Raw genomic sequence first — 13,356 nt, 5'->3', positions numbered from 1 at the left:
CGGGCTCCCTGCTCAGCGGGGAACCTGCTTCTCCTCCCTCTGCTGCTCCCCCTGCTTGTGCCCTCTCTCTCTGGCAAATGAATATGTAAAATCTTTACAAATAAATTAATAAATTAAATAATATTTTAAAAATAAGTAAAAAAATAAAAATGTGTATTCTTTTAATAATTTAAGAAACTGTCTAAAAATCTCCTTCCAGAAATCATTTAAGTAAGAAAATAATTCTGATAGGTTGATTTAGGCAAATCTCTGTCCTTCTACAGTCTGTGCGACCTGTCCTTAAAGACTCTTACCTGAGTTCATCCTTCATTGGCCTTCCGACCAGAAGAAATCCATTTAACCTTTATGAGACTCCGTTTCTACATCTGTAAAATAGTGATAATCGTGCCTACCCTTCGGGAGATTGAATGGCAAAGTACAGGTAAGGCAGGTAATTCCTTGGCAGAGATTTTTAGTCAAAAGAAAGGGTTGGGAGGGACGGAGTGGCTGGGTGATGGACACTGGGGAGGGTATGTCCCTTGGTGAGTGCTGTGAATTGTGTAAGACTGATGAATCTCAGACCTGTACCCCTGTACATTGTGTGTTAATAAAAACAAATAAATAAATAAAAATATTTAAACCATAGGGAGGGACAAATCCTTTTTCTATCAGAAACATGGTAGAAATTTTGAATAAATTCAAATGGGCAATGATCTAGGGAAGTAACTCCATCTTTTTTTTTCCCCCTAAGATTTTATTTCTTTATTTGCAAGAGAGAGAACGAGCGGGGGGAAGGGAGATGGAGAAGGAGAAGCAGACTCCCCGCTGAGCAGGGAGCCCAACATGAGGCTCCATCCCAGGACCCCAGGATCAGAACCTGAGCTAAAGACAGAGGCTTAACCAACTGAGCCACCCAGGTGCCCCAAAACTCAATCTTGATACCAAGAAGCAACAGGGAGGAATGGGGACTGGGGTAAATTATAGAGGCTACAAGCAGTTCATTAGATCTGAAGAAATTTCTCAGATCCAGGCAAATGCTACCATACACATATGATAATGCAGTCCTGGATTTCCAGATCTTTCCATTGAAAAAAAAAACCACAAAAACTTTAAATCCAAATTTATCAAATATAGAGATGCAGACGTGAGCTACTCACTAAAATGGAGCTTTTTTTTTGGAATAATGTCCCAATGCTGGCATAAAACTGTGCTACCCAAGACAGTAGCAACTAACACGTAGCTCCTGAGCTCCTGAAATGGGCCTGGTCTCGGGGAAGATGTCTTGTGTCAGCTACACACCAGAGACTTAGTTTTGGATTGTAAACTGTTAATAATAATACTAAAATATGATAATGTTTTAGGGGTGCCTGGGTGGCTCAGTCAGATAAGTGTCTGTCTCCAGCTCAGGTCATGATCCCAGGGTCCTGGGATCAAGTCCTGCATTGGTCTCCCTGCTCAGCAGAGAGTTTGCTTCTCCCTCTTCCTCTGCCACTGCCCCTGCTCATGCGCTCTCTCCCTCTCTCTCTCTCTCCCTCTCTCTCTTGCTCTCTTGCTCTTGCTCGCTCTCCCTCAAATAAATAAATAAAATCTTTTAAAAATAAATTAAACAAAATATACACAATATTTTAATATTGATTGCATGTTGAAATGTTAATAATTTGGATATATTGGGATACTTAAAAGGTATTAAAGCTTTTAAATCCCCATTTTTATGAGAAATGTACCGTCTTTTAAGCATTGGCAACAGATCTGAATTTATTCTACAGTCTAGATTTCCAAAACGTAGTAGGATTATATTTGTAACTTACAGGAAGTTGGCCTTTGCTAAATTGTGTTCTTTCTATTAACTGAGAAGTAGTCAAAATCTTAAGAACAAAAGGAACCATAAACATTCTAGTGTTTATGGCAAAGCCTTTTTAAGAAATGTAATTTTGGGGGCGCCTGGGTGGCTCAGTGGGTTAAGCATCTGCCTTTGGCTCAGGTCATGATCTCAGGGTCCTTGGATTGAGCCCCACATCGGGCTCTCTGCTCAGCAGGGAGCCTGCTTCTCCCTCTGCCTCTACCCCTGCCTGCTGCTCGGTCTACTTGTGCTCTCTATCTCTCTGCCAAATAAATAAATAAATAATAAAATATAAATATATAAATATATTAAATATATATAATTTATATATAATATATAAAATATATTTTGTATATAAAAATAAAATATTAAATATTAAAAAATAAAATCTTGAAAAAGAAGAAATGTAATTCTTACTGAGAAGTTCATCTGGAAGGAACCCATATTGAGAAAATGATCTGAAAAGAAAAGGAGAGGAAAAGCCCTTCCAAATGGTGTTGAAACAGGTTCTCCAGCAGCTCTCTTCAGGATGGCTGGCATAGAGAGAGAATGGGTTCACATGGGCTAATAAAAAAAGCCACCAAGTATATTACTTAGGATATCTATTTAAAAAATTAACAACATTCAATGGCATATCAAATAAATTATGATGCAGTCTTATAATAAAATATTATGCAACCATTAAAATTCACAGTGAGGAGCAGAAGCTTGCAAACACCAAATGCATCACAATCACCCAGGGCTCTTGTCTAATGTACAGATCCCTAGGCTTCATACCAGTGCATAAGAAGCAGAGTGTCCACCCATGGAGCTGGGACAACATCCCAGGTGATTCAAATGCACCAACCTAACTGGGAAAACTCTTCAAAATCAAAGCCAATTATGAAACAGTATATATAGTATTGTGTTTGATGGGGATCTGATTCACTGCATGAAAGAATGCATACACACACACACACACACACACACACAAGTAACAGTAGCTGAAACAAAATAAAAGGCATTTCTCATGTAAATAAAGCCCAGGAGTAGGCAGTCCAATTGACAGGTCTACAAAGAAGTTAGGGACTTGGGCTACTTCCAGCTCACCACCTGACCATACCCAGAGTATAACTTCACTCTCATACTCCAAAATGGCAGCTAGGGCTCCACCCATCACATCTTCTTTCCAAGCAAGGAAAGGAGGGAGTGGAAAAGAAGCAGCAAATGGCTATGTCAACTCATAAATTTAGGAGACTTTCCGGAAGTTACCTCACAACATTTCATTTACATCGCAAGAATGTAGTCATATAACCATGTCCAGCAACAAAGGAGGCTGGAAAAGGCCTTCTTCTTGGAGGCCATACACTCAGCTGCAAATCAGAAACTCTGCCACTAAGAGAATTTGAGATAACCAATATTAGGTACACAAAAAGCAATCTCTACCGGAAGTATAATATTAATATGGTGGGTCATGTTGATTTGAACCATATGAAATTAACATTTTTACGTTAAAATAGACAAATATCAGCAATTTATTTGATTAGTTCTATTATATTTCTATGGAAAAATCTAAAAAGATATGTAGCACATTTGTGAATACTGGTTATCTCTGGATGGTGGGATCTCAGGTGGCCATGTATCATTTGTATAATCTTTAAAAATAATGATCATAATATATACCCAAAAAGGGAGATTAAAAACAGCATGTAAATTAAAATCATATTTTAATAAAATATATGAAAACAACTTGTACATTTATCTATCATATATATACACACAGACACAAAGAAAAAAAAGATTTTCAGTATATATGTCAATCAAAATATTATTTCTGGGGCTATGTGGCTGGCTCAGTCACTAGAACACGCAATTCTTGATCTTGAAGTTGTAAATTCAAGCCTCACATTGGGGGTAGAGCTCACTTTTTTAAAAAATGTTATTTCTGGGTAGGGGATTATAAATGGCTCTTATTTTCTTTATATTTTTCTGTATTTCTTCCCAAATTTCTAACAGTGAACTTGTAATACTTATACAATAAGAAAAACAAATATAGGAAGATTAAAAAAAAGAAAAGAAAAGAAATTTTAAGACCAAAAAAAAAACAAAAACAAAAACAAAAACCATTGCAGTGATCTACACATACCAGAGAAAGTATGGCTGTGCATAGTAGCAAATGTTTAAAAATGGAGTCGATGGAAACATATAAATTCATTCAACATCAAAAACTGTATTGAACCCTCTGTGTACCAGACCCTATCCTAGTCTCTAGGGATACAGGGTTAATAAAGCAAGCCAGATACCCTCTCCTGGAGCTCACAGTCTGGGAAAATAGATAATGGCCTCGTGTAAATAAAAAATAAGAATAACAGGGATTTCTTGCCCAGTTATATGAGCTAGGCACTACTGTAAGCACATTATACATAATGACTGACTTCCTCTGGGGGAAAAAAAAATGTAATGAAGTAGCTACTACCATTATCTCAACTTACAGAAAATTGAGACATAGAGCAGCTTCCCAAGGTCACCCAAGTAACTCAAGGATTTATATGGTGGTGAGAACCTACAGACCTAACCACCCATTGGTAAGGTCCAGGCTCATAGCTCACTAAGAATTACCCGAGGCACTTGGGAAATATATGCAAATTACCAGGTCTTGGCCTAGGAAATTCTGCAGTAGGTCTCGGTTAGGACTTGAGAATTTGGTTTTTCCCAAGCCCTCTAGATGTTTCTTCTCTTCAAGCTAATACGAAGAATTCTGCGCTCAGCACAAGGAAGTCAGAGTGGGGCTTACCTCTCCGGGCTTGGGAGCTGCAGTAGCACTGGCTGGGAAGGGTCAGAAGGCTGGAAATGTTCTGTGTCTTGATCCAGGTGGAGCCTGCCCAGGTGTGCACATCCGTGAACATGGACCAAGCATTCAAGAGCAAGCATGACCCTAAGCTGCAGGACCTGTGTGGGTCACGTTCGCTAGGGACAGGTATAATGAAGGTGGTGTGGCAGAGTGCCAAGAGGAGCAGGTGCTTTAGATGTGGGACAGGAAAAATTGCCCTGGGAAAGGGACATTCCATTTGGTGACAGAAAGAAGCCAGGCCTGCAGAAGACCAGGGAAAAGCCATCCAGGCAGAGGGAGGAGCGAATGCACAGCTCCTGGGGCAGGGGCAAGAAGGCATGTGAAGCTGGCCTGGGTAAAAAGCAAGAGAGCAAAGATATGGCATAGGACCAGTGGGGAACAGCCGGCTCAGATCTAGCTCATTCCTGCCTCATGGCCCCAAGTCCTGCCCATCCCACAGGTTGGACTCCGCCTCCCCACCCCCACCTGCAAATAGTGCCTGCTCTCTCATTACTACCTACTCAAATGAGCCTTCCTTGACCATTCCAGCAGTCATGATTACAACCTTGTTTTCTGTCTTCCAAGGCCTTATCACTATTAAGCAATCACACTGTGGGGCACCTGAGTGGCTCAGTCCGTTAAGCATCTGACTTCGCTCAGGTTAAGATCTCAGGGTCCTAGGATGGAGCCCCACTTCGGGTTCCCAGTTCAGCGGGGAACTCTCTCTCTCTCCCTCTGCCCCTCCCCCTGCTAGTGTGCTCTCTCTCTCTCAATAAATAAATAAATAAAATCTTTTTAAAAAGAGAGAGAAAGAAAGAAAGAAATCACACGGCTGATTTCACTATTCAGCATTGACCGCATCACTAGCCGCTAGCCGAGTTCTCTTAGAGCAGGTACCCAATCATTTGGATCACCCTTGGACCTCCAGGGCCTAGCACAGTGTCTGGCACATTGCAGCACTTACCTATAAGTAACTGGTGGAGGCATGAACAATCCCTTAAAGGAAGCAGCAGAGAAAATTCCATAAGCTCTACAGTCCTATTCAGGGAGCGCCTACTACGGTCCAGGCACTAGGCCAAGTGGCTGGGGATAGATAGATCAGTGAAGCAAAGAGATTTTTTGTTTTTTTTAATCCCACTTTCTCGGGAACTTTTGAATGTGTGGGGGGCGGGCCGGCGGACAGGTAATACACAAGTAAATTATCTATCGCTGGATAGATATATTCCAGGTACATAATGTTAAATGTAATAGGTTCTAAGAAGAAAGAAAAGGCAGACCAGCGAGAGACAGGGAGCTGCTGGGTGGGGGAGGAGGGAGCGTCCATATTAGAATGGACTAGCCAGCACTGGCCTCGCCGTGACTGTGAGTGTGACTCTCCGGAAGACAGCAGAGAGGCGGGCGGGTGAATAGAGGGAGCATTAGCGCGGCGACCTGAGGCTGGAGAGGGCTTGGTGCTGAAGCCGAAGTAAAGGAGAGAGCTGTAGGAGATGGGGTCGGCCAAGGGGACACAGATCAGAGAGGACAGTATGGACCAACAGCTGGGACTCCAACAGCAGGAAACTTGGAAATGCTCGTTCTTGGGCCTCGCCCCAGCCTTACTGAGTCCGAAACTCTGGGGCGGACCGGCCGTCTGTGTTCTAGCGAGCCCTCCAGGTGACAGTGCCCGATAAAGGGGGCAGAACCCTGGCGCAGGGGGCCTCTGGCTCTTGATCCTAGTTGTTGCTCTTAGGATCCACGTGATCACTGTCCCCTTTATTTCACTAGCCGGGCAGGGGACCCGCCCAGCGCTCTGCCGATCTGCCCGCCGCTGATGCTCAGCTGGGGTTTCTCCCCAAGCTCGCCGCGCCCGGCGCACCCAACCCCCAACCGCAGCTCGACGCGGTCCCCTCTGCTCGAGCATCCCGGCGACCCGGGAGCGACGCCTTGGGGACCAGACGCCCAGGGCGGCAGGTGCAAAGGCGCCCGAGCCGGGGAGGCCAAACGCGTCCGCCACGACCGCAGGGGTGCGGGCCCGGCGCCGGCGGCCGCGGCCGGGGGTGGGGGCGCATCCCGAGCCGCCCGCGGCTGCCCAACCCGCAGGGACGTTTGCGCGCGGTCCAGATCCCGGGGGATTCCGCGGTCCCGGCCCGGGGGGCCCGGGCATCGGGATTGGCCCGCAGCTTCCCCGGGGAGCCGCGGAGGCAAAGCCAGGCTGGGGCGGCCGGGCCCGGCCAGCGCCCTCTAGGCAGCGGAAGTGGAGCTTGCTTTACATCCGTCCTCCCCGCCCGGCGGAGTTGGGAGAAGGAAGGCTGGGGGGTGTGGAAAAATAAAAGGAAAAGTCCCTGCACCATGTAGATCAGCGCCCCCCACCCTGGCACCCCGGCCGGCCGGGGACCTCCCAGTCTGTGGCCATGAACGCGAGCAGCGAGGGCGAGAGCTTCCCGGGCTCGGTGCAAAGTAAGTGCTTTTCCGGACGCAGTGCGCGCTCCGGGGCCCAGTGCGCGCTCCGGGGCCCGGGCCCAAGCACGTCTGCGACGCAGCGAGCAGGCCCGGGGCCCCGAAATCGGGGTGACGGCCCCGAGCCGGCGTCTCGGGCACCGCGGCGGGCGCGCTGTGCAGGGGGCGCCGGAGTGGGCTTGGGATGGGGGCACCCAACCCAGTGCAAGGCGGGGGGCGCTCTCCAGCCTCGCAAGACCCCTTGTAAGGGAACGGTGGGGGAGGGCATGCCGTTCAGACAATCGCCACCCCCTCGGGGCATTCCCCGCCCCCTCCCCGGCGGAGTTTGGGGGGATTTGGGGGTAACTGCCATTACGCTGATGGGAAAACTTCTGCCTCGGTGGCTCCAAATCCTTGAAGTCTGGGGATCCGAGGGTTTCGTGAGGTCTGGCGGGCTGGGCTTGCCGGCACACTGGGAATCCTTTTACATATTAAAGGTGAAGATCTGAATGGGGAATGGGGCGGTGGTCGCTTTGAGTTTGGGATTCATTTTAATTTTCCTGATGGGGTCAGCAGCCTTATTCAAGTACCTGATTTCGCCGGCGGCATTGTTTTCCAAAGTGGGGTCCAGAGACCGAGCGCAAACCAGCCACCTGAGAGCGGGAGCGCTTCTTTAAAAAAAAGAAAAAAGCTCCCTGGGCCCCACCCATTAGATGGGGTCGTGGGGGAGAGAATCTGTGGCCAGACCCCGAGTGGTTCGGTTGCAGAGTTTGAGAACGACCCCCTACCCTGGCACAGGGTTTTGCAGACACCTAGCACATAGGAAGCGCTTAGCTTGTTAGCTGTTGTGCAGACACTGCCTCCCAAACTTGGCGTAACTTGTGAGAAGCACAGATTTCTCTGAACACCAGCCCCTCCTGCACCCTACCTCCGTTAGGACTCAGTATCTCCCAAGTGGAGCACAGATAAGTCCATGTTTAACACACACACACACACAAAACCCATTTGTTGTGATGCCATTACAAGTTTGGAGAACGTAGTGGAGATAAAGGAATTCTTGTTGCTGTTGAGCACCAACCTGTACCCAGTGTTTTCTGTTTGGTCTGTTAATTCTCACTGCAAATGCAGGAGGTTAGGTATATTTTATCATTCCAAATGTTCAGAGAGGGATACTGTCACTTCTAACAGGGTATCTCAGGAATAACACCACCAGGTATCATACACGGGCATGGGGAGCCCTGGCCTGGCCCTTTACAAGCACCACCTTATTTAATCCTCTTACCTACCCTATAGAACAGAAACTTTTACCCATCTTACGGATGAGAGAGACCAAGCCCAAGTCACTGTTTGTAAATTGTAACGTCAAGATTGTAAGGAAAGTCTAGGTCATTGTTTATGTGCTTGCCACACACTGGAGACATTGTCATTAAAACCCTTTCATACTAGGCATCAATCTTGTTGGATCATTAAGGAATCCTCATCAATGCCAGTCACCTCGTCTTTTGGTTCGTTTTCCTTTTAGTCTCATGGGCATCTTAGCTGCCGGGAGGAGGTCGTGTTCCAGAGGAATAGAAAAGGCTTCATTCCTTTCACCCATTGATTCGGTGTATTTAAGTGCACAAGCACTCTGCAAAACGGTTTAGAAAATACTATGACGCAGGGCGCCTGGGTGGCTCAGTGGGTTAAGCCTCTGCCTTCGGCTCGGGTCATGATCTCAGCGTCCTGGGATTGAGCCCCGCATCGGGCTCTCTGCTCGGTGGGGAGCCTGCTTCCTCCTCTCTCTCTCTGCCTGCCTCCCTGCCTACATGTGATCTCTGTCTGTCAAATAAATAAATAAATAATATTAAAAGGAAAAAAAAGAAAATATTATGACACAGCCCAGACCAGCTCTCCTTAGCAAGTCAACCAAATTGTATTTCTACACAGAGATTTTTTTTGTCAGCTCAACTTGAGAAAATTGAACATAATATAAATATTTATAAATTTTCAGAAAGTTATGATTCATTTATACCAACCGTATATACACAAAGGTAGTTCTCATGTGATTTAGATTTCAGGAAATTTAGAAATAATAAAGACCTTATAAGTACTAAGATTATGATGCATAGATAACATGAAATAGTGTGTTATTAGATGATTATATATATTTTTAAAGATTTATTTATTTGAGAGAGGGAGAGAGAAAGAAAGAGAGAGTGGGGAGGGGGCAGAGGGAGAGAATCTCAGGCAGGCTCCCCACTGAGCACAGAGCCCACGGCAAGGCTCCATCCTACCATCCATGACATGACCTGAGCCGAAACCAAGAGTTGAGCGCTTAATCTACTGAGCCACCCAGGCACCTGTTAAATAATTATACTTATAAAAATTTTAGTGATCTAGCCACAGTGCTTATGTGATATTATGTGGGGAGAAGACTAATTTTATAGTACATTATGATCTTAATTTTTAAGCATAAAGAAAATAAATGGAACAAAATAATTTGTAGTGTTCATGGTACACATAGGTGGAAAGATTGTGACTGATTTTCCCCCTGCTTCTTCTGTTCCAAATTTTCTGTTACAAACATGAGTTTCCTTATAATGAAGCAGGAAAATCTTTAAAAATAAAAATGAAGGTTGTCATATTAGAGACTTACTAATTGGTTGTATTTCTTCATTTAACCAACCTTTCCATCACACTTTCTAATATAGTAACACAAGTATTAACTCTTGGCATCATTACTATTGAGAAACAATGTCCCTATCAGTTAGGAATGAATTTTGGCTACAAGTAACCAACTGAACTCTACCAGCCTAATGAGAAGTCTGAAATTAGTTGATGCAGGGGATCAAGGGATCAGCATCTGTAGCGATCTGAGCATTTTCCTCATAGTGAAAATAGGGTTGCAGAAGCTCCTGGCATCACATCTGCACTTAACACCAAAATTAGAGGGAACCAGTGCCATTCATGTCTGACCCCTTTTTATCATGAAAGGCCAAACTTCCCAGAAGTTCCCAAGCATGTGAGGGACCAAGATCATTTAGTAGTTCTCTTGGCAGCGTCCGGGGCAAGAAGCAGGTACAAGCAGAGGGATTGATTTTCATAACGAATGGGGAATAAAACTACCTTTCATTGGGATGGGACATGGCTACTGCTCCTTCAAAGTGCAGCAGTCCTGCACATCAAAGAACTAACTTTTTTTTTTTTAAGATTTTATTTATTTATTTGTCAGAGAAAGAGAGCATAAGCAGGGGGAGCAGCAGACAAGGGAAAAGCAGGCTCCCTGCTGAGCAAGGAGCCCGATGTGGGACTAGATCCCAGGACCCTGGGATCATGACCTGAGCCGAAGGTAGATGCTTAACTGACTGGGCCACCCAGGCATCCCTCAGAGAACTTTCTTGCATAAAATACCACTAGTGCCCCTGCGGGCAGCAGTCACTTGGATCTGGGAACATTGCTACTAAGGGAGAAGACGGAAGTAGAAGGGACATCAGGTTAGCCTCTAGCCATCTCTGCCACAGTACCCTTTTTTCTACCATGAATCTGGTTGGTGTTATAATTTCAGGCTGTTTGAAATTCGTTAATTAATTAATTAACCTGTGGCTTTCCCTTTGTCCCATGGAGTCCCAGGTGGCACCACAGTGCTGGTTGAGCTCACTCCGGACATCCACATCTGCGGTATTTGCAAGCAGCAGTTTAACAACCTGGATGCCTTTGTAGCTCACAAGCAGAGCGGCTGCCAACTGACCGGCACGTCCGGGGCAGCCCCCAGCGCAGTCCAGTTTGTATCCGAAGAAACAGTGCCTGCCGCCCAGACTCAGACCACCACCAGAACCATCACCTCCGAGACACAGACGATCACAGGTACGGTCGCGACAGTGGGAGAGACTGTTAGAGTTGGCCCCGTTATGTCCCAAACACCTCCGTGGAACTTATTAAAAATATAGATTCCCAGGGTCCACCCTGTAGGCAGGCTGATTCATTATTTTTAACAAGCTCCACTGGGAAGCCAGCTGCCCAGCCAGGTTTGGGAACTGCTGGGTGGCAACATTAACTGTTAGCAGTTATAGATGTTGTCATGTGTTAAAACAGACAAAAAACAGATTTCTAAAACAAAAACCTGTATACACCAAGAAAAAAAAAATACTTATAGGAAATGCATGAAAAAAAAGTAGTTATTTTGGGTGGTGGTAGTGTGGGTTTGATCTTAAAATTTGCATTATTTTTATAAAGGGACAAAAAACATGTTTTGTTTGTTTTGTTGTGTGTTTTAATTTACCAGTAGGTTTTGATGCCTCCCCACTCTCCCCTCCCTTGCTGCCAGCTAGGAAAATAGAAAAGTTCATCCTAGTTCTTGGTTGTGTTCATTTACTCCACCAAAAATAAATTACAGATGGATCTAAAATTTAAATGTGCACAGTGAAACCATAAAATTGTAGAGTAAATACACACACACACACACAGACACACAGTCGCACTAACATTACCTGTACTTACACCTCTAGGGTCTGTCTCAAGGGACTAGACGGATAAGTTTAAAAATGTGAAGTCACCCATTTATGAAATAGATAGCAGAGATGCTGTCAGATCCTGCGGGGTAACAGAGAATGTATTCTGTAGCTAAAGGCATTCAGATTTTTAAATGAAAGTATATGGGACTTCTGGCTGACTCAGTTGGTGGAACATGTCACTCTTGATCTCAGGGTTGTGAGTTTGAGCCCCACGTTGGGTGTAGAGACTTAAAAATAAAGTCTTTAAAAAATAATCATATATATATATAGATATAGATATGGTATATATATCAATACTCTGCCTACTAAAAGACAAGCTGGAGTCCTCTGGCAAAAGAAAAAGCATCAGGAATGTGGCTACAAATAAAGTTAAAATTTTCCCAAAGTAAAAACAATGTATAAAACTAAAGACCAACAACTGGGGGAACAAACTGCAGCACAGATGACTAAGGCTTAATGTCCTTCATATATAAAGAACTCCTAAAATCAATAAGAGTAGAGAAAAAGAAGCAAATGAAAATGTCAGCAAAGGGCAGCAGCTAATATACAAGAGACCACTGAACATAGAAGGATGCTCTGTCACCTTAGTAATTAAATTAATGTGAGTCAAAAGAAGGGCTGGGACAGATACTGCTTTCAGTGTAAATTCATATAACTTGGACAATTTTGTGATGTCTTTTAAATTTAACATCTTAAATTTAAAATGTTCCAAATTTTAAAATGTACATAAACACATTTACCTAGTAAGTCCACTTATCCCCTAAAATTTCATAAACAGATGTATAAGGGTGTTCATTTACTATATAGGCTATAAAGAAAGTGGTACCTTTGTATGTATACATCAAGAGAAAATCAGATAAATAAACATCAGAGATTCGGACAGTGAAATATGACTTAACCTTGAAAAGGGGAGCTAGAGCTTTGTAGAGATACAAAGATTCTTGGGGGGGGGGGGGAGTATAAAAACACACATATGGATGCATACCTAGTATTATATTCGAGGCAAGCTTCTAGAACAGGAATGAGGCAGGTAATGTTAAGGAAAGAAGCAAACTGTGCAAAAGGTAATGGGGACTGGTGGGGACTGTGGTTTAAGTAGAATGAGTACATATGATCATCCGAAGGGACAGCTGCCCTTTGGATCCAGTCAGTTAGATATTTGGGTTTTTCAGAGAAGCTGAAAAATGTAAAATTTCTGAAATTTTAAAACTTTGTTGGCCAAACGAAATATATCCATCAGCCTGACTGAGCCCACAGGCTTTTTCTAGACTCTTCTCCGACAGTGTTTAGCAGATAGTTAATCTGGATCTGGGGGGGGGGGTGAAAGAACATGGTGGGGGCGCACCGACTTTCACCACCTTGGTATTGGTGTGGTGGTTGGATTTTTTTTGCCAATAAGCAAAGTTTTGGGGTTGTCTCCTGAGTCTTTAAAATGCTGAACTATAATTACCTGATCACCTCACAAGCCTTAACAAAAGCACCTTGAGGTTGTCCCACTTTTTCCCAAGCTTATCTTAATTATCATCCCAGAGGAAGTCACTAAGAAAGTGTTAAAGCTAAAAACCACCTTAGCAGTGGGTTTTCTTATTTTATGGCTGGACATAAAGCTACAGGTGGGAGAGGACCACCAGTTCAAGACAGTCCCAGGACTTGGGTATTTTGGCTTTTACCCTTGTGGTCTTCCCCCTGTTCGCCGTCCTCAGAATCAAACTCCCAATAACCCTGCACATGGGGGTGTGAAACCCATAAAACGTCAGGAGGCGTCAAGGCCCACACTTTATTTTTGGCCACTGCACCTTTCCAGATTCTGAGGCTTCGCTTAT

The 13,356-nt window shown here is 44.5% G+C and overlaps 1 protein-coding gene across 4 annotated transcripts in view; it reads left to right on the top strand.

Moving 5' to 3' along the window:
- Positions 1-6,329: 6,329 nt before the first annotated feature.
- Positions 6,330-13,356, top strand: part of ZFP64 (ZFP64 zinc finger protein) — an 87,421-nt gene continuing 80,394 nt past the window's right edge. Inside the window, exons 1-2 of one of the 4 annotated variants that reach the window (XM_082744951.1) lie at positions 6,330-7,064; positions 10,653-10,886. In XM_082744951.1, coding sequence (XP_082601077.1) covers positions 7,019-7,064; positions 10,653-10,886 — 280 coding nt within the window. In that variant the 5' untranslated portion in view covers positions 6,330-7,018. Of the gene's footprint in view, positions 7,065-10,646; positions 10,887-13,356 lie in introns of all 4 variants that reach the window. The other 3 variants (XM_082744950.1, XM_082744949.1, XM_082744948.1) reach the window with 3 other exon arrangements.

The sequence above is a fragment of the Mustela nivalis genome, assembly GCF_964662115.1.
Source record: "Mustela nivalis genome assembly, chromosome: 8".
Classification (NCBI taxonomy): domain Eukaryota; kingdom Metazoa; phylum Chordata; class Mammalia; order Carnivora; family Mustelidae; genus Mustela; species Mustela nivalis.
The sequence above is the reverse complement of the archived record's forward strand: the minus strand, read 5'-3'. Positions and strand labels throughout refer to the sequence as shown.